This window comes from Camarhynchus parvulus, chromosome 4A (genome assembly GCF_901933205.1).
Source record: "Camarhynchus parvulus chromosome 4A, STF_HiC, whole genome shotgun sequence".
Lineage (NCBI taxonomy): Eukaryota > Metazoa > Chordata > Aves > Passeriformes > Thraupidae > Camarhynchus > Camarhynchus parvulus.
The window spans coordinates 12430613-12452230 of NC_044600.1; the positions used below are offsets into that span (position 1 = coordinate 12430613).

General features: G+C 44.7%; 1 protein-coding gene across 1 annotated transcript in view; it reads right to left on the reverse strand.

The window, feature by feature from the left end:
* MAMLD1 (mastermind like domain containing 1) overlaps positions 1-5672 on the reverse strand; it is an 81144-nt gene extending 75472 nt beyond the window's left edge. Inside the window, exon 1 of the mRNA XM_030967308.1 lies at positions 5136-5672. Within this exon, the coding sequence (XP_030823168.1) occupies positions 5136-5189 (54 nt within the window). The 5' untranslated portion in view covers positions 5190-5672. The remainder of the gene's footprint in view (positions 1-5135) is intronic.
* Between the last annotated feature and the right edge of the window lie 15946 nt (positions 5673-21618).

Consider the following 21618-nt stretch of genomic DNA (forward strand, 5'->3'; position numbering starts at 1 on the left):
TGAACAGCTTGCAGTTAACCCAGGGTGCACACCAAGGGTAACAGCTCTGAAAGACCTACTCCAACTTGGCAAGTAAGTGCTGCACAAAATAAGTATTTTCTTCTTAAAGGAAAGTAATGACTTAGTAATATTTTTTCCTCTATTTAATAAAATGAAAAATATTACCAGTGAGAAGGGCTCCCAAGAGGAATAAGTACTCCTTCCAACTCATTTGCAAGTTACCCCACTCTGACTGCACTGCTCTCTGGTAGTGTAACTGGCAACCTCTGAAACCATGGAGTCACATCCTGAGAGCCACAAGCCCTGCTTATGCTGTCACCCTGAGATATACTTCCATTGTGAACTGAGCTAACAGGCCAGGCCATAGCAACTGCAATGAGAAATATCTACCAGAAGACAAGGACATACAGTGAAACCTCTAAATGACAAAGACTTCAATTTTCTGTGCAAAGCACTAGCAGTGATAATACAGAACAAGGGAAGGAGACTGTAATACAAGCACAGACTGTTTTGCAGTTTTCCTTCAGCTGCTGGCAGTCCTGAAATGGGTTACAGAAAGTTAAAATTGTGGTACTGATCACTGCCTGTTCTACAGGGCTGTTTTTAAAAATTAAACAGCACTTTTCTATTTCTATTTTCACTTAAAACAATATTTCAGTATCTTCCAAAAGCCAGTCCAATCCTGAAACAAACCTAATGAAGGCAGCACTATACACCCAACCAGTTTTATCACGTATTTTTTCAGTGATTGCCTTTTCAAGGGTACCCCTTTTAGGGGTGCACAACACAAAACTTACTACAAGTGGTATCATGCACATTTGGCATTTTACAGCTGTGCTCTAAAGTTCCCCTTCAAAATCACTGGCAAAGAAGGAAGTTCTGTGTAATTTTAGCACTCAACATCTGAAAAAATTAGAAATGTCCCAACTGTTCTTTGATATGTAGAAAAGAACAGTTGAAAAACTTACAGTTGACTGGTGCTACCTAGGTTACCCATCAATGGCATTGAGACTGGTATATTATTAAGAGAGGTGTATGATGGGAATTGGTTTATTGTGCTGATCCATAGTAACCAACTCCTGTTCGTCCATCATTTATCTCTCTCACCAGCGACATATGGGTTTGTCTATTCACACTCTCAGCATTCTCTCTGCTCCAACAAACAGTCAGCCTTTTCTGCTGGGATAAGGAGATTTTTTAGTTACATCCATTATGTGCGTATCAACATTTATGGCAGGAAGATAATTGCCAAAGAGCTCAGGGGGATAAAAGCTCCCTCTTTATAACACAAACCCCCTTAAAAATCAATATTGATATAAAACAGTTCAACACAAAGCCTTGGTGTGTCTTCTGCTTCCTTCAGTTCAAAATGCTGGTTTTGGGGTTTTTTTAAACATTGCAAGTCAAACTGGAACATCAGGTAGAAAGCCTTCATAGTGAGTTACATCACTGCTCTTCCCACAGAGTCGTGGACAATATAGCAGTGTACAATATTAATTGTTCCTCAAAGAAGTTTGCAGCAAATGTGTCAGATATAAAGAGGACTCCTTGGAGAGGTGCCAGCACCATTTAAACTGATTTAGCTATCTTTATTTGGAGACCATACCAATTACTAATGAATCGTAACTTACAGTCACCTTTGCCTAAACGCTGAAAAACGCTGACACAGACAGCAGCAGGGAACAATGAAAACCTGGGGATTCTGCCCCTCTCCCTATTTCAGGAGCTCAGCCTTCTACTACTACATACCCCAGTCTGGATAAACCCATTTGTCACAGCTTCTCCATGATTTACTTCACTTTCCCATAGCTATGTACTCATAAAAGTTATTTTAAGGTGACTTTTATCAGAGCAGTAAGTAACATAGACCATTTATTGATTAAATTACAGGGAACCAGCGAGTTGCACTGTACTTAACCTACAGGACGACTTAGGGATTTTTCTTACTGTTATTCTTGCCTTGTGTTTCCTTCTGCCTCCCTAACTTTTGTCATTCTCATGAAGCCCATTATTGGGTCAATTCTTGTCCTACAGTCACACCCAGGCAGGTTAGTGACCTCTTAAGTCAGGGCAAGAGTATCACCCTGACACCTGGGATCATGAACTCTTGCAGTAAATCTTCCTGCATATTCAGAAACCATCTAGCACAATAGCTTCTTAATCCCGTTTTAAATCTCGAAATGCTGCCACACTGTAACATTTACAAGGGGGCCAGTAAAAAACATTGTGTTTATTAAACACTCCTATGTGTGTTAGGAGGAAGTCATACAAAAAAATTTTAAAAATATAACTGCCTCCTTTAATTACTAATCTCTCTCCAAACCCTCTAACAATTACCTTAGCTTTAAAAAAATCCAAGACACTTTACAGTTCAAAATACTTAGTTACAAGGGACCAAAAGCAAAGCCCTGCCAATATGTGCTTTTCTGATTTTGAAGTATTACTTAAAAGGAATAAAAATAGAGCTGAAAAACCACATGTAAAAAAGACAAAAAAACCCTCAGAAAATAAAAAGCTAGATTGAATTTGAGGTGCTCAATTGAGAACATTGAACAGCTTTTCACTCACTCGAGGGCTGTTAACTGCATGTTACCTGCCTTACAGTACAGACTATTTGTTTTTTATCCCTGAGCAACAGACTATTTCCTGGTTGAGTTTAAAAACTCTGTGACGTTCCAATATCAGCCCACACATGTGTGTCACTGTCAACGTCAGTCGCAGGAAAACATTAGAAGTCACCCCTTGCTAATGCTTTCCTAACATGGAATTTCCTTGTACCTCGCCCCCCAGCCCACCTCCTCCTTCAGCTGAAAGCATCCTTCCCAAAGTGCATTTTTTTTCTCCCTTCTAAACATATGGCAGGCAGAGAGGACTGAAAATGGGCAGTGCCAGCACTAGATCGCTGCTTTTTTAGGTGCTCGCGTGTGACTTACTCAAACTGCTCTCGCTGCCTTGCACGGGGCGAGCGCGGCCGCGGGGAAAAGCCCCCCGTGCGTGGGGGCTTCCCCCTCCCCCGGGGCGAGGGTTCCCCCGGGCACTGTCGGTGCCTCCCGCCGCTGTCGGTTCTCCCGGCAGCAGCTCCGCCCCGGGAGCGGGAGGGCACGAACCGGGCAGCCGGTTCTGGGGATGCCGGTGCGCCGGGGGAGGCAGCACCCAGCTGCCGGGACCGGCGGGTTCAAGGCCGTTCCGGCTCCCTGTCTCCCGCAGGCACCATATGGTCCATCTTGCACATCAGCAGCTTTACTTCCCCATCAGCTCGGCCCAGAGGGGGAGCTCCGGGAGCAGCAGCCATCCCCTGCCCCGCAGCCCCCCGGGGCACCGGCATTAGGTATTACCCGGGGATTACGGGGCTAAGTAGGGGAAGACTCGCGTTATATAACCGGGGGAGCGTTCCGCCCTCACGGCGCTCCCACAGCCCGCCCTCCGCCCCAGCCGGGGCGGCCGCACGGCGGCGGGGGGGGGAGCGCGGCGCCTCCCTCCGGCCCCGGCCCGCGGAAGGGGCCAGACGCAGTTAATCCCCCCGCTGGCGGGGCGGGGGAGGCACCGCGGGGTGCCCCCGCTGCCCGAGGAGGAGGCGGAGGAAGGCTCTTCCCGGAGGCTCGTCGCAAGCGGCGTTCAGCGGCTTCCGACGGGACGAGGCGAGAGCAGCCGGCCGCGCGTCCCCCGCACGCCGCACCGGGGACCTGCCCGCCCGACCGCGCCAGGCCGCGGCTCCGCGGCGCCTCCCGCCCCGCTCCCCGGCCCCGGGCTCCGCCGCCCCCCCGCCGGGAGCACGGTGGAAAACAAAAGCGGCCTTTTAATTTATTGTTCCGGGGGGGAGGCCGGAGGGGGGGCGGTGTGAAAGGAAATCAAAGCCCGTTTTCTTCCCAGAAACGGCCGTTCTCCCCGGGATCCCTCCGAGTCACCCTGGTGACAACCCCCCTCCAGCCAAAGACGAACAAAAGCCGCGGTGCCCCCGGCACCGGCGCTCCTCCGGGCCGAGCAACAGGCCGGGAGAGGCGGCGGAGGAGGGACCGGGAGGAGGGACCGGCTATTGACGGGGGAGAGGGGCAGCCCCTGCCTTGGAGGGGGGGACGTGGGACCGAGCCAGCGAGCGCCGTGTTTACCCTGCCATTGCTCTGAGCCCCGATCTTAACCACAGCATCAGAAACCAAAACAGTTTAAAGCGTGAGTCAGCACGCGTTTTGTTCACGCGTTCTGTTCCGAGCACACGGACGGACGGCCGGCCGGCAGCAGCGCCCGCACTCGGGGCTGCTCCCGCACACGCGCTCCCGCAGCCCGGGCTCAGCGCCGCGCTCCACGCTCCCGTCAGCAACAACCCAGGGCTCCTTCGGGGCTCGGACGAGCCTTTTGTTCACAATCCTGCCTATCGAACGTGCGCTTCAGGTTCCCAAAATAACCAGGCACGCGGCTGCCAACGCAAATACCAGGAATTATTTAAAAAATGATACTAGAGGGACCACCGCTAGCCCCTCCACGCGTGACACCCTCCCGGCGGAGTCCCCGGGCGATGACGGGTTTATCCTCCCCTGCCCGTCTGATCCAAGTTTAGCTGGAAATCCCCGGACGATGGCTGAGCGGGCCCGGCCGCACTGACACGAGAACCCGCGGGCTGGCGGTGCGGGGCGCACCGGCGGGTCCCCGCTCCCGCTCGCCCCCGACAGCATCCACCGCCTCTTCCCGCAGCATCCAGCGCCTCTGCCCGCAGCCCAGCGCGTCACCACCCGAGCAATGACACGGAAACCCACGGAGCGTCCCCCGCTGCCGCGCACTGGCTGCCCCGCCGCCGTGCCCGGGACCGCACCGCACCGCAAATCACCTTCTCCACCACCATTTTAAAGCCCACGGACCCCCTCCCTCCTGCCCTCCTCTCCGTGGTCCGACTTCAGCTCTGACCAGAATGGAGGGCGAAATTCCTCCCTCAAGTTTCTGTCCCCTTCCCTCCGGCGGCCTCGGCACACGGGACCCGCGGGCAGAGCCAGCCCAAGGTGGACACTTTCTTGAACCGCCCCTGTAAACTTTCCAGCCTGGCTGCGACCGTGCCGAGCCCGCTGAGCAACTGTTCCGAGGGTGTTTAAGTCCTTTTAAACCAGCTCCCACTTTCCCAGCCCGTATCGATTTCAAATGCTACTTACTGGAATATGTGGCTCCATCCGTGGTGCTTCTACCCGCTGGGAAACCAGCAGCATCTTGGACTGGGAATCAGCCGGCTTTTAGATCCACTTTGGCTGTATTGAGCAAACCCAGCGCCGCAGAGGACTCGCAGCCTGTTTCCTCCTTTTAGGTTCCAGACAAGTTCATCCTGGCGTTGCAGTTTGCTAATGATTCACTGTCTGTCTCGATCTGCTCACTACATTTCCATCAACCCACAGCTTCCTCACTTAGAAGGTGGAGTTTGTGGGGTTTAAGTTACTGATAGGCATATCTAAGTGCTGTGTCACTCAAAGAGGAGGAGACACACACTCACACACACAGCCCGCACACTCACACACACGAACGGCGCCAGGCTTAAAGGGGAAGTAACACTTTCTTCTCTACAGAAATTGGACACCTCACAGATCCAAGGATTTAATTTTTTTTTCTCTCGTGCATGAAGGCGAAAATTAACCAGCCGATGGTCAAAATTTTAACACATAAAAAGCTGCTTAGAATGTTTAGCACCTTCCTTGTAGAGCTTCAAATTCATTTAGTACAAAGTCAGATAGGTCAGAAAGCTACTGGCAATTAATAGACTTTTTTCCTTCCAAATCAAAGTGCTCAAATCACTGAAAAGAGAGCCCAAAGCATGAAGTGTAAATGTTTGAGTTATTCTTACAGAGTGTACTTTCCTGTCCCTTTATGACATAGGATGTTCAGCACTCTTAACACAAAAGGGTTAAACTCATTTTGCCCAGGTGAACCCAGGTTAGCAAGAAGGAAACAGCAGAGTTCTTTCATTTTCATCTTTTGTGCTATGTACATGTCTTTTTGAAGACAGACACAATTCCAAATAGAGAGCTCCCATAAAGCCACGCACTTCTCATATGACTATAAATGTGCTTGCTACAAGCTGCAACCTCTGAATACTAATTTTGATAGACCATCAACTGAAAGCTGAGAACCTATTCAGACCTCCTCTTGGACTGTGCAGAAAGAACTGGGAAGAGCAAGTTGCAGGCAGCTAGGAGAGCACACTGGGTCCACAAATAATTGCTGGTATAATTTCATTTTATTACCTTGCTAAATCACTACAATTGTCACTCCTATCCTGATAAACTGGAGATGCTAGAAACTCTGTCCCAGTACATTGACTCAATGGATGAGGTGTGGAAGACTTACTAGCATTTGTAATAAAATGTCTAGTTTCTAAGATCATTCCTGAAATAGTGATATGAGTAAATTATGCTCTATAAAATTAGCAAGTTATTTGAATACAACCCCTTTACTGTAACCAAATACATAAAAGTGGAGCCAGAATCTGACCTTGCTTTCCTGAAAGTTTTCCAGACAGCAATCACCTTCAACTTGCAGCAAACTTATAGACCTCCAAACCCATCTTTGTACCCTGAGCTAATAAATATTGGCAATAACAGTTCATCAACAGAGAAGCATTGCTTTTTAGCTTTGCTGAAGCCTCTGGCTTGCCTGTGACAGCTGCAACAATGGGCCCGCTTCCCTGAGCAGTATTTGTGGTATTTCAGCTTGCATTGTTTGGAAACTCATTGGTTTGCTTTTCTAGTGCTCTTGCCTTTTAATATTATTTAAAATTACTTTGATCTATTTTGTCAATTGAAAAAAAAAAAAAAGAAACACAAAAATAATACACCTTTGTGGGTGTAAACACCCTGAATTCTACAGCCTCTGAGGGCCAGATCTCAAAAGGTTTCAGTGACTAAGGGGAGTTGTATCAACATCTGATGTTTGGGTTTGCTGGGCTGCCCAGACCAAATCTACTGCCCTGCCTGAGTTGCTGAGGCCCAAACACAGCATTAGGGCATCAGCATGGGATCTAAAAGGGCCAACATGCTGAGCAGGAGTCCCCTAAAATGAGCAGGCTCAGGGAAGATACACATTCATCACACCTGAATAAAGCTCCACCTGGAAGGAGGTGCCACTGTCTGCCCAGAGTGCCACGTCAGAAACCCTCCCCTGAAGATACATGTGTGTGTAAGGGCTCTCATCTTCCTGCCTGGAGATTTTGGAACTAAAATACATATGTATGGAACACCAGGGATTTACACACACTGTAGCTGGACCTACTGACAACACCATGATCATATGATGAACAGTGGGTCCCTGTCAGTTTTTCTATACCAGTTATTGTCAAGAAGTTTTGTCATTTATGAGTCTTGCCAAAGATTTGAAGTTCCTGACAGATGACAATAGTTCCTAAGAACTGTCATTTGCTTTGTTCACTCCATAAAACTCGACCAAAGGCCTCCCCCAAAAGGAAGATGATGTGGGTAGGGTAGAGGAGTCCTGTGTGTGCCTGCTCTGCAGCAGGATTGATGCTGCTGCCTTTAGTTGTCAAGGGCATCTGCTTGCCAGGCAGTGGTTTGTGTTCCCCTCTGTAAGGTGGGGTGCGCTCTCAGAGGGAAATCAAATCAAGACACTTTTAGCAGTTAGTCCATGACAGAACTGTGGCAACGTTTTCCTTCTGAACCTGCTGGCTTAAGCTGTGTAGGCTCTGGATGTCACTGCAGCAGCTCAGTGCCAAGTGTGCCCATGCTGCCAGACCTGGTGCACTGGCCTGATCAGCCTGGATGGCTCAACAATGGCAGGGACAGCTTTGGGTGTGCTCAAAACCCCAATTTCAGGCTGTGGAAGCATTTAACAAACCCCTTGCAGAGATCACTCATTTTCAGTGATAGGTAATGGCTAAGCAGGGGATTTCAGGGCTGCAATTTTGGTCTTTGGTGATTAAATTACGAGCCCTTTCTCTAGGCATGTTTACTCTAGTTGACCTGGGGGAATCCTTGGCTGCTCTGGAATCAATAACAAAACTTTCACTGACTTCTTCAGGGCAGTATTTCATCTTCTCAGGTTAGGCTTACCCTAAGCATGTTGCAGGCTACCTTGTTGCTATGCTTCTGTCCTGTTTTGAAAAAGTGACTTGTGGGATTCTGCAGAAAAGATGTGATTCTAATGGCATTAAGGCTGTTATGGCCATGAGGCTTGGCAAAACATATTCTAGTACCTCAAATGCTTCTCCTAATGCTGGGCATCAAACCTGGGCCTGACTGGCTGAATAATCACATTATTTATCAATTTTACAGTAGTTTGCCACATTTCATTTAGCATCTTTAATATCCATAGAAAATACAGTTTGCTTTGTTCCTTTATAAAACTAGTATCATTTCTTTCCACATGGAGATGTCTTATTGAAAAACCAGAGTTGGAGAGCTGAGAAATTATAACTTTATCTGAAAAATAACAAAAGGATGAGAAGAGTGCCTTGAACCAAAACAAAACCCCCAAAACATAACAAACCAATAATATCCCAAACAAGAGCAATGTTTTTCCTTTACTCATGGGTTTGAAAAAGCAGTCTCTTTCTACCCAAGGAGAGCAGTTAGCTGGAAAGCTGCAATATGCTAAATAACTGTCCTAAGTTGTGTTCACCAAACAAAAGGATAGAGCACTCAGACACAGCCTTGATGGGTTGTGTCAGCAACAGGCATTGCCAATGGAAGATGGCCAAGGGCTAGAAAAGGTTTGCATCTTCCAGGCTGGTGTGAACTAAAGATGCTAAAGCTGAGCTTCCAGGTAACCATGATGCTGCGACTCCTCTCTCAGGAGAACTGTGCCTGACTTCCAGCTGGCCTCTGGGGTTCCTGACACCAGAAAGGATAGCAGAAGTCTGAGCAGACAAGGGCTGCCCCACAGCATGTCTAGTACACTGAAGGGAAGCAGCAAGTGAGCAGCACAAGGATTCACCACAGATTCACTGAAGGATTCACAGGTTTGTCAGTGCCTCAGAACCAGATGGATGGCAAGCATGTGATGCCTTCTATTGCACATCTGCAACCTGAAATCAGGTGAAATCAATGGCTGGGGGTAGATGAACCTTCAGCTGGACTAGTCAGTACTGCATTTCTTAGGCTAGATCAGATCAGCAATCCAGCTAATTTGGTATCTTGTCTCTGACCACAGGCAATAGCTGATGTTACAGAAGATAGAAAAGAAACTTTTACTGAGCAGTTGCAGGAGAAATTGCAGGTAGTGGTGCAAGCCTCTTAGCAAGTTTCTTTTTAAGCAAAGCCAGTCTGTAATTGGCTGATGCTCAGAACCAGGAAGGCTCATGTCCTTTGGGTACTTCCCCACAGTACAGTGTAATAACCTAGGGATGAAATTACTAATGCATGCAAAATTTCAATTCATTTCTGAAAGTCACAATACTATCAGCACCAGTAACATTGTGTGGAGTAAAACAGAATCTCAGGTCATTTCTGAATGTGTTTAATTGCATGTCCTTTTTCATAGAATCAAGCCATTTTTTGCTGCTATGGTTTGGGTTGGAGGACACCTTAAAGACCATTTACTTCCAGTCCTCTGCCATGGGCAGGGACACCTTCCACCAGACCAGGTGGCTCAGGACCCCATCCAACCCCACTGTGAACTTCCAGGGATGGGGCATCCACACCTTCTCTGGGCCTCAACACTCACAGTAAAGAAATCCTTCCTACTGTCTAATCTACATCTACCATCTTTCAGTTTCTCTCTTTTCAATCCTACCAATACTTGATTTTTTTTTTACAATTTTTTCCTACTAGAAGTATATGGAAAATACCTAAAAATAGATAAAATGCACCAATAAATTTTAATTTACTCAGTAATGCTTGCTACATTGAGTAATTCTGTAAGTCATACAGAAAAAATATATGTATATGTGGTAATGTAGCAATTCAATTCTTTTAAAGAAACATTACTTTTAAGAAAATAAGCTTAAAGAAAAAAAGCTTTTGATTGTATGCAGTTAATTAAGGGTTTTCAGGATGGTCTTCACTGGATATGAAAGAAAAACATGTATGATCAACTTTTTGTAAGTCCTTCAACTTCCATAAGTCATTATTTACATGAGTTCCCATGGAAGAGTCTATAGGTAAAATCATCAAAGGATGGATGGCCATATTAACCTTTCAGTGGGTACATGAACTATCTTAGAAAATTGTATAAATTGAAGTGAATTACAATTTTGTCTTTTATATGGGAAAAACAGATACCAATCTAATCTATCTGTTAGGGGTTAAGAGATGACAACTTTGTAACTTCTTCATAATTTCAGAAAAGTACATTGCTGTCTTCTATTAAAGTATCACTTAAAATCAAGTTGTTAACGTCTGCTTAGTGACCAAATGCTTCTTTCCAACTGATATCTTTTGAACTTAATTTTTAAACTCAGAAATCAATTATTTGCATAGATTCACACAGAGATCCACTTAGGCACATGCTAACATTATGTCTGAGTGTCTCAGAATGAAGGGATTACCCAAGTGCTGAGGGAAGCACACAGATGATCAGGGTGGTGAAATGCTGACAGGTTGCTCAGAGGGTTGGGGGATGTCCCATCTCTGGAGACTTTCAAGGTTAGGTCGGACAGGGCTCTGAGCAACCTGATATAGTTGGAAGATGTCCCTGCTCAGTGCAGGGGTCTGGACCAGATGACCTTTAAAGGTCCCTTCCAAGCCAAACCATTCTGTGATTCCATGAGCTGCTTGTTTAGAAGCCTTACAGACATTTCAATTCTGACCATCTTGCAGCTAATAAGATTTTTCATTAAAAGCACAGAAGCTGATACAAATTAACATAATTTCATATTCAATAGCTCTCTTGTCAGCAACAATACATTGAAATGTTTGATAATGAATGACATTTCTCCAATTTTGACTTGTGCATAGAACATTTTTCCTCTTGAACTGTGATGTGTGCACTCACAGTGTGGCTGCTGCTGGCTCTGCCCAGCGAGCACAAGCCCTGTGCTGAGCTGCAGGTGTGTGGGATGGCAGGGCTGAGCCTGCTGCACATTCCACCCGCAGCCTCAGTCACATCTAAGAATAAAAGCTGTCATTTGCTGAAGTGAGAGGTACCTGCAAACACTCAGGCATTGTTTAAAGGAGCCCCTGTCTCTCCCCAGGAGATGCCTTTTCTCCAAGCATTATGTTCAGCAGCGTTGTCTCATTTATCAATTGCTCCAGCAGCCAAATGGGCACAGAGCCAGGTCCCAGCACATGGGGGGTATTGGATCAGGAGCAAACAGTGACAGGTATCACTTGCCAAAGTTCCAGGTTAAGAATAGGTCTAGGCAATAGGACACACTTATCTGACTCCTGTACCCAACTGCAAGTAAGACACCACTCAGAATATGTAATAACACAAACAATAGCAATAATTCTAGCCTTGCTGTTTTTCACTGCTGGATCACACAGTTCACATACAAGTGCAGTGATCAGGGACATACAGATCTGCCTCAGTTCCTCTGGAAGTCAACAGAAAGGCAGAATCTGACCCATAGCTGATAGAAGATATTCCAAATTGCTTTAAGTATCTAAGCATAAGAAAATTCTTCTACATTCACATAATTTTGCTGTCCTCAGGAAACACATCTTTTTTCCTTAATTTTCCCTTTCATTTCTAAAGCTGTTCTCTCTTTGCTAAAGCTATTTTTTAAAACATTCTCTATTTCATGACTGTCAAAGTATTCTTTCCATGCCAGATACATGGCAAAGTTACATATTCTTCAACTCAAAACAATTTACATGAATATTCATAAACTACCTGATGGCAGAATTGGCCCTGAGATTTAAACCCATAAAGCTCACAGAAACAAATGTTACCCTCTTTCCTTTGTCAGAGATCCCTTGGATCATGCTTAGAAATTATTCTTTTATGCAGTTGCCAAGAAAATGCAAAACCAACGCATGAAACATTGTATGTTCTGTTTATTAAAGAAGAGTGTCTGTGATGATACAGATATTCAGCCAGACTAGGATGCTGCCAATGTCAGTTTGTGATTTACTAGAAATTATTGATTTCAATTCTTGGTTTCCCAGGGCTACTGAGCATATCCTGTCATATAAATATGCATCCGTTTGCTAGAGGCTGCAGCCTTCTGTAGAAATGTGTGGTGTCTCAACTAGTGTCAGATTTTTTGAACCAAAAAAATAAAGCTTTGCTTCCCTTCAGAAAAGGAATGAATAAAAGCTATTAAGATACATTTCTATGTCCAATACAAAACTATGGCATCCATCCAGAATTGTACATTTTGTTATTCAAATAAATACAGCGGCACGGTCCAGAGAAATTGTGCTACCACCCTCCCTGTCCCCCAAAGGAAAGTACAAGACCAGGAACCTCAGACTTCTCATATAAATCAAGAAACAGCCTGAACTGAACTACTTTTAGGTATGTATAACTTACAAGTCAGTTAAACAGCATGCAAGTGCAAAAGGATGATGAGTATAGTTACTCTTTGTACCTTAGGGCCAAGAGTCACAGTTCGTTGCCAGCACTTGTAAAAGGCAGAAAGGAGAATACCACTGGGAGCCCTTGGGAGCTCCAGCATGTGTGTCCTCTCAAACTGTCCCCCTCCTAGGACCCTCTGTTCTCCTGCCCATCTTTTGCTCCTGGTCCCCAATGCATTCCTGCACAGTGTTTCTTTCATTTAGCCCTACTACTCCTTAACACTTTTCTCTTGGTCCTTGTGCTGTGTTCACACCTCTAATTCCAGCTACCCACGCTGCTGTCTTCCCCTTCCCAAGGGAAGTACTCCAGGGTGGAGACAGGTCTCTCACCTACTGCTGGAGCTGCCAGCATGTGCCACAGGGTACAATGGCATTTTTGGAATTTTATGAAAGATGCTGACAATTCTGCTGCATGCAGAATGTGGTCCATACCCATCTCAATATTCAGAGAAGGGGTATGGTTCTATATTTTTCTCCAAAAAACCTCCCTGTTTTACCATCCCTTTTCTCAAGTCAGTTGCATGCCCTAATGAATTCCGTGTTTACAAAAATACAAAATGTTCAAGGCTGACAGTGGTGGCAGAAACGACAGAATAAACAGGATAGCATTTTCTTTTGTCTTCTCACTTGTTTATGTCCAGTGCAGAATAGATTAAGTTTGGGAACAAGAGAACAGGGCACAGCCTCACAGGACCAGCCAGTGTGACCTTTGCAGGTAAAGGCTGTGAGATGGACAAGAATCAGCTTTGCTCCCTCCCTGCTGCTGTGGCTGGTGCAGCTGGGACGGGGAAGGCACTTCCCTCTCAGAGAGGTGATGGGGATCCTTCCTGCTCTGCCTTCCAACTACACCCACTGCTGTTTGGAGCAGCATCACCTGCAGTTTACACACTACATCGAGGGAAAAAGTTGGGTTTTGCCATGGCAGGATGGACAAGGTGGGAAGCAGCTTCCAGCCCTGGGGGATGTTGCCTGGCTGATGCCTGTTTCCCACAGACACAACAGTGATCACCACATTGTGAGGGAAGGAGCCCTCTCATTTGGGGACAATTTTCAACTGGCTTGGAAATGAACCCCTGAATTCCTTTTCAGCACTCTGGCTCTTCCTAAAGTATTTGAAAACAACTCATTGCCAGATTATGGTGAGATCATCTTGCTCTTGCAGGAAAAAGAAAGGAGAGAGAAAAGGAAGCACTGCAACTTCCCAAGGCACTTCAGCACTAATAGCAGTATGATCCCTAATCAATGCAGAGGGGTTGACAGCAACAATAAGTGTTAACTGCTGAGCTGAAGGGGCTGTTTAACCTGGCTAGGAAAAGTTATTTCTGCCACAGCTATTTGAAAAAAAACATTGGCAATTAAATTAATTCAAGCCTCTCCTCTCTTTTCATGGGAAAAATGTGGAAAAAATCCAGGCAGAGAAAGAATGGCACCCAGATTAATGAGAAACTGCTCAAGAAGAGAAAAATAATGGTTTTCTAAAGTATATTCATATTACATTCTGTGGTAGCACCATATGCTAGTTTCCTAGATGCTGGTAATCCTGATGTATTTTTATCTTGGCTAGTACCAAGGAGGGAGCTGTACAAGGCCAAGTTCTTCCCACATATCCATGTTGAAAGCAGTTTACCTTCCCTGCGTTGTGAATGTGAACCAAGACAGCCATGCAACTGCTTCAGAGCACTCCTTTATTTCCTGGCTGTATTTGACTGGCTTTTAAAAATCATCCTACTGCATCTCTTGAGTCTTTTATGAAGCCTCTTTTTCAATGATAGAGCCTAGAAATGTTGGACTTAGAAATCACAAACCTCTACTGCTTCCATTTAAGGGTCAGATTCACTAATTAGATGCAGCAGGAGACTATAAATTGTTCACGTTCCAGACAGAGGAGAACAACAAAAACCCATTCTCTGTTAGTGGGGATGTATTAACATATATGTAGGACTTCATTCTTCTCTAAGTTGAACAAATATTCTTTAATCAGTCCTTAGAAATCACTTCTGAAGGTGGTGGCATTCTTCCATTACTAGACAGGGACAAACAGCTCTGACTGTACTAGAAAAAACAACCACCACTAATTAACATTGTTTAATCAGATGGATTTGAAACATCTATAGCACAGGTGACCCTAACTCTAGCCTGCTGCTGAATTACTGTACTAGCAGCCATGCTGCTCTGCTCCAGCTGCACCTCTAGACACTTAACCAGAGATCTCAATGCAATTTCTGGTGCAGTGATTCTGAGGCTTTTGGGGAGTCAGCAGTCCAAGGATGAAAGTGATCACACATTCAAAATTCACATTATTTTGAGGGTTTTTGAAAGATGCTGGTATGAGCATGTATTACAGCTTCCACAGGGGCCATGGGAAAGGGTCTTTGAAACACAAGGATTGAAGTCAATGGCAATGAAATGGAGCACAGAGCTCAGAGCAGTTTTCTCAGGTGGGGCTCACCTGATACAGAGCAGCCTAAAGGGGTGAGGCAAGAGAGGCAAGTGCAACTTTGGGGGTAATGCCTAGGAGGAAAGCAAACCATGGTATGTCCCAGCAAAGCATGGAGAGACAAACAGCAATTCCTCCCCCCACCAAAAAAAAAAAAAAAAAAAAAAAAAAAAAAAAAAGATTTGTAGATTTGTCTCTGTCAGGCACTTCAGGAGGAAAATCCAAGTGTCTCTGACCATCTATTTAGCAATTCATGCTGTGCTCATCTGCACGGTATGTGACTCCCTGTGACCACACTGCCTTTTGGTAACTTTTAGCCACTCTGAAGATAGGTGTGGTAGCACTTTGGAGTCACTCTGGAAACCAGGAATACACGTTTGGGAGGCATCTTTTATAATTGGCATGGCTGAGCTGCAACTCTGCCTCAGGCAGAAGGTAGACTCTGTCTCGCTGGGGGTGGTGAGATGAAATCTCTTAGCACAGAAAGAACACAGAGCAGCTCAGAAGCCTGGAGGAAGGGGCTGGCACCTGGGGTTGCACAGAACCTCCTTGCAAAGCAACTGGAGGGAATTTTTTTCCCCAAGTGAGGGAACAGTGTGGAGGATGTTGTTGCCGAAGTCACCAGTGAAGTAGGGAAATTGAAATAATGAGCTACAGGAATCTTTCTGCATTTTGGCAAGATTTGAATCCACATCTGTTTATAAGAAAGTAATTAGTGGCCTGTCAAGCACTTTGAAGATGTTCTGAGTGCTAGAAAATTGTGATAAACTTATCTTTCTGTGCCTCTGTGTCTTGTGAGCGATTATTCAATCAGTGGGGTTGTTGACTGGAAGACTCAGCCAAACAGTGATTGGGTTTCTAAACTATTCAATTACCTCTAATGAAGAAGGATCAGAGAAACAACCCTTAAACACCTTAAACAGAGCAGCAGTATTAACACGCAAAATAACTCTCAGGAGAAACCTCCAGACACTTGCCAAGGTTGGCTTTGGAGCCAACTGTGATACAAATGCATAAAATATTAGTTCCTTAATGGTTGTGAAGTGTTGCTCTTTAAAGGTTACTGTCTTCCTGTCCAGACAAGGCTGCAGTGGAATGATGAATGAAGCGATCCATAAATCTGAGGTTTTCAAGCACCTGCAACTCCCATTGGGGTCAACAGGAATTTTGGATTACTGGGATTTAGCCAGTAAAACCTGATTCTGCATGAGATTAAGAATCCCCAGGGCTATTGGCCTCATCAGCCACAGCGTTTACCTGATGAAGTACTTGGAATGACGGCTCCAGAAATGCTGGTTATTTGGATGCATGTTTGTGATGGGAGACTTGATCTCTAAAGCACAGGGACCAGGTCTGTGCCAGAGAGGCTGCCTGGAAGTGAAATTGGGAAGAAGTCTCTCTGTGGCTGGCAGAGAAGCATAGTGATCCCTGCAAAAAGTGCAAGACAGGATTCTGCTTCTGAGGCAATTTCTCTCTCTTCTCCATTACAAGTCTCACCATATACAAAGAGCTGACTTGTTATTGGAGCTCAAAGGAATGAATGAGCTCAAAAGAATGTGACGAGGAGAGAATGCTACAATTCCACTGGGAAGAGCTGCTTCTTTTTCTTTAACTTTTGCATTCAGTTAATATTTGACTGTGGCCTTGGAGCACAGTATCATCGGAATGCCTCAGTGCGGCACCGGACAGTCGGCTGCAGCACAAACACTGCACCTGCCTGGAGCTGTCTAGAAGCTCTGTGTGTGTCTGCATTTTTGAAAGTATCTCACGGTTTTGTTTCCTGTGAATGTGCATTCAGCCCTGCACACTCGTGAAATGCTTAGCTGGGCTTGGGAGCGTGTACATAGAGGGCCACAGTGGGGGGATGGGGCAGGGGAAGAAAGAGGGGCTGTAAGGCAGCTTGAGAACTGATACCATGCTAGTGTGAAACTTCTTTGTGAAGGGAACAACGCTGCCAGGTTTTGGCTTAAAGATTCTCAAACACTCCAGCAGCTTTAGAAACTTGAACGTGTCCTAGGCTCAGCTGTGTGCAGACACAATGCTGGAGAGGAGCCCCCATTTAAAATGGTGCCAAGGCCTCCAACAGCTTCTGAAATTCCAGGATCAGGCCCTAAAAATAACAACACGTTTGACCCAACATAGCCAGCAGAGCCAAAGGAGATGATAGGCTGCACAGCATAGTTCTAAGCCAGCTTTCCTAAACTGCAAACCCATTAAATATTTAGGTGGCCATATGCAAATCATTTAAATTCTGTTTCTCAGAAGCACACCATGGTGTACAGATGTGCTTTGTGCTGAGATCCTCATCCTAGGCTTTCAGCAACTATTTATTTTAAACCAGTAAAGGACTTAATTAATGGCTAATTGTGAGCTACCTTTTTTAAAGGGTGTTTATTTATGAGGGAGGAGGGGGAGGAAGCAGAAATGCAAAGACCTGAGTTTCTCTCAGAGCAAACTCACATAGAAGAAAACACACTTTTGTGACTGTACCAAAACCCTGGGATTGCTCAGATATTTTCAACCCCCTCCACGGGTACCAATTTGCTAATTCAACAAATAAACAGCCCTTTATGTAGGAGCTGTCTCGTGGACAGTGTGAACACTTTAGAGACTAGGGCCCCAGATCTTCTTTTCTTAATGTCACTGTGAATTTGCTTGTGGAAGTGTATGACACCATGCACAGAGCCCAACAGCTGAGCTCATGCTTCAGGCATTCTCCCAGGACCGAGGGGGAGGGGGCTCTCTGCCAGCTCCCGGCCGCCTCTCCCCTCGCATTTACACACACACAAATCATGTTATCATAGTGAAAATATGTAAGAATTCCAGGAAGCAGAGGAAGTTTGTATGTTGACCTTAATTTATTTTTTTCCAGAGGAAGATCACACCGAATGTAAAAGGACAGTGGACGCTAGCTAAACTCATTTGCAGATATTTTTATTTTCATTGCAACTCTTTCTTCTGCTGTATTTTGTCTTTTAGGATTAATGCTGTTTGTATTTTATCCCATGTGGCTACTTTGACTAAGAGAACTGAAATCAGTTGGTGAGAGGTCTATGGGACCTATTTAGCCTGAAAAAAAATTGTAAAGGAGGTGCCAGTGCATTCTGGATCCTATTTTCCATTACAGTACAGTAAAATTGGGTGAGACTGTTTCTGGAGGGAAGGGAAGGAAGGGGTGGATGAAAGAGTGGGCTAACACATTAGGCTTTGGCACATGGAGGCCTGGGTTTATTTTGCTTTACAGTTCTGGGCTGGAACTCTTAAAATACTGATCAGTTTGGCCCCAAACTCAACTGCACTTCTAAAAACACACTTCACTTTAAACCTGCAAATGCCTTTGGAAGACTGTGGGACCTTAGAAGCTGCTGTGCTGGGAAGTGCAGTTACCTGCACAGCACCTTGCGACATCCAACCATTCCCAGCAGCTCATCCCTGATTCCCTGCTTCCCTGCTCCTTTCATTAGTACTCACACCTGTAAGGCTTTGCACACATTCCAGCACAGCCATTCCACCACCCCTAGGACACTGATGCAGGGCCAGGGAAATAGTACCTGAGTCCTTAAACACTCATCTCTCTCCATATACCATGGACAATGTGGTCACACACACTTGTAAAATGGCAAGTAAAGAGACCCCATTCCTCTTAACTGGCCAACAAGGAACCCAAGCATGGAAAAGATTTCTGTTTAATTGCAGGGGTCAGCCTGGCAGCCTCCATGAGGAGCACCAGCCATACCTGCTGGAGCATCAGCTGTGCCCTGTGCTCCCAGCACACCTGAGCCTGGTGGTTATTCCTGAGGAACCTCACACTCTGTAGTGTGCTAGGGCTCTTTAGGTTTTGTAAAATATGCTTTGACCAGCATGTTTAACTTGTAATAGGACTGGGCATTAATCCTGGACACATCTTGAAGAGTTTGATTTGAATTTATCAGATTGCTTAGAATTTCTTTGCAAACTATTTCATTCCTTATGTTTCTCTGTTGCAAACTTAAGCTTGAAGCCTGATTCAATTTTAAATGAGCAAGCCTGTTCTTCTAGCTAGCTAGCAGCCTGTGATGTATATTTGGGGCAGGCACCCCCACCCAACAGCTCTGCTCAAACCAGCAGGGCCATCCCTGCAAAATCTCCTGAACAGCTCGGTGTCGGCAGCTTCTCTGAAATCAAGGGATATGTCACTGAAGCTGTCAGGGTAGGACTTGTCCCACAGAATTTATTGCTCTATTCAAGTTTTCCTTTATTCTTTTCTACAGGTTTTCTGAATGCGCTTCTTTCTCTCTCCCTCCACTTGCCCCCCATTTTATTTTCTTGTCACATATTTCAAACACACACCTGCCTTCCCTGCCTCATCTCTGGAGGGCTCAGGCAGAAGGTGGCAGGAAAAGTAGTATTTGAATTATATTTTGGTTTTCAGACTATTCAGACATACAAGTAGGCAATGCAAGCCTGCTACTTTGCATGTTGTGGCACTGAGGCTTTTTTCTTTTTAAGCATACAACCCCCTACCAGCTGCAGTCTAGATTTACACCATGGGGAAGAACACAGTAGAACCAGATTGGAGATTAATCAAAGCAAATTCTGACCCGCTGTTACATGTGTCTCAATGACAAAAGATTTAAAAAGTAAAAATAAAAAATGAGGAGGCTTTGCTTTGGTAATAAACACTACAACAAAAAGGGACAACTTTCCCAAATATGCTGTGAAGAGAAGACAGATGCCTTCTAAGGCTTCTTGGTGTCTCTGGCCATTGTTGTGGATCTGTGGCTGCACGCTGCCAGCACGGGGAGCTGCCCCAGCAGGGTCCAGCATTCCTGGCTCCAGCACATGCTGGAAACATCCAGCTCCTTCTGGGGTGTCCAAGGCAGACTACAGAGCCCAGCTCACCTGCCTCCTGCTCACTGGGAAAATTCATGATCCAGAGGTTTTGCTGTAAGTCAACCACACTGCCCAGGAGAGAGCCAAATAACCCCCTGGGATCTTTTCTACACAGAAATCCCTTCTAGTCATTTGTTTGTGACTCTAAATCATATAGCTTGTGAATAATAAAACAGAAAGTCACATACAATGATGAATTATCAGTTATCCTGAAATGTTACATATTCTTCAGCTTTTAGGAGTATTTTTATTCTACAGGGATTACAATCAGGTGAAAATTTGTAGTTCGCAATCACTAGAGTAGCACTGTTAGTCTGCATTAAGAACATCTACTTAAACTTTTGGGCTACCATCCTCAAATGGCATAAACTAACAGCTCCATTTAAGTTACTGTAGCTCTACTTAGCTGCATCTTCTGGGGAGCCAGCTTTTGCTTTCTTGGGGAGAGAAAAAATGAAAAACCCCAAATAATTAGTAGGGTGAATATTTTCTATTTTTTAAAAATATATTCACAGGTGGCACAGGTAAATCACTGTATTTAGATGTAAGAACTGAGAAGATACCAGGACTTGTGAAAACCATCTGTATCTAGAAGAAGGAAATACTCCAATCCTTACTGGCCTGTATGAGATATTTTAAAGACATTCACAAACGGTTTTAAGTATTTTTCTCAGCAAAGACCTGGCTGAATTGGCCCATGTGTGTAATCAGGGCAGGGTTAAACAGTAAGGCCCCGATTCAGCAAAGTGCTGGAGCGCACCTTCAGCTTTTAGTGCATGAGTGGCTTCATTGAAGTCCTTAGTAATTACATGTTTTGCTGAATCAGGACCTGAATTTATTTGGGGCAGGAGGACCTTAATATCTTCCAAGGAATTATACTTATTACAGGGGACAGTCTATAAATTAGTGTTTAAGTTAAAATCAATTTCTAGATAATACATATCCCTAAAAGACAGATTGTTAGTTTGTATGAGCTTTGTAACAAAACTTTAATTAAACCCTTTTTAAATAAAACCTGTCGTACATTATACTGCTAATTGACTTGACCTGGTACAAAGAGGACTCTGCCAGCTAGAGGAGACTAAAGGAGATTATTCTGTCTGGTGCTGCAGTGATTGTGTGTTAATAAAATTTATTTCTGCAGTCTTGCCCAACTCCCTATTGTGTATTCAAGAAATGTGTGGGCTTGCAGCCAGTCATCACAAAGCAAAAAGTAATAAAACCTCAAAAGCTGACTTTTTCTACCTCATTCTGCTGCTTTGCTGCAGCATAAAGTACATGGTACAGTCTGCTTGCATGCACATCTCAGAGTTCTCTTTTTAATTTATTTTTTCAATTATGTTAAACTCTGCACCTTATTAATGTTAGCACAGTAACAAATGAAGGACAATTAAAGGATTCAAAAAAGCTCAGTGATGAAATAGTCTGGGTGTGGCAATCATATTTTATTGCCACTACACTGATTACATACAATATAACACATCTAGCAATTAGAGAAACATGTTAATCCTCCTGGCCCAGACCTATTTCACACAGAATTCATTTCAGGGGGCCAAATTCTTCCTTTACCCTCATGCAAGTAAATCTGAAATAGCTTCTTGCCAATCAGTAGAATCATTTGGATTGACATTCATGTAAATGACAGCAAAATATGACCCTCTGACTTCACAGAGTTATTCCTGATAGATGCTGGGTGCAATTACAAAAAAGTAATCACAAGAACTTATGCAAGAAATACATGGAATAAACAGGAGGACTTGGAAGTTTTAATACGTGCTCAAAATTATGAATTAATTGGCACAAGAAACTTGTAGGGATAATTCACAAGACTAGAATATTAATTTATCTGGTGGAGCTCGTTCAGGGAGA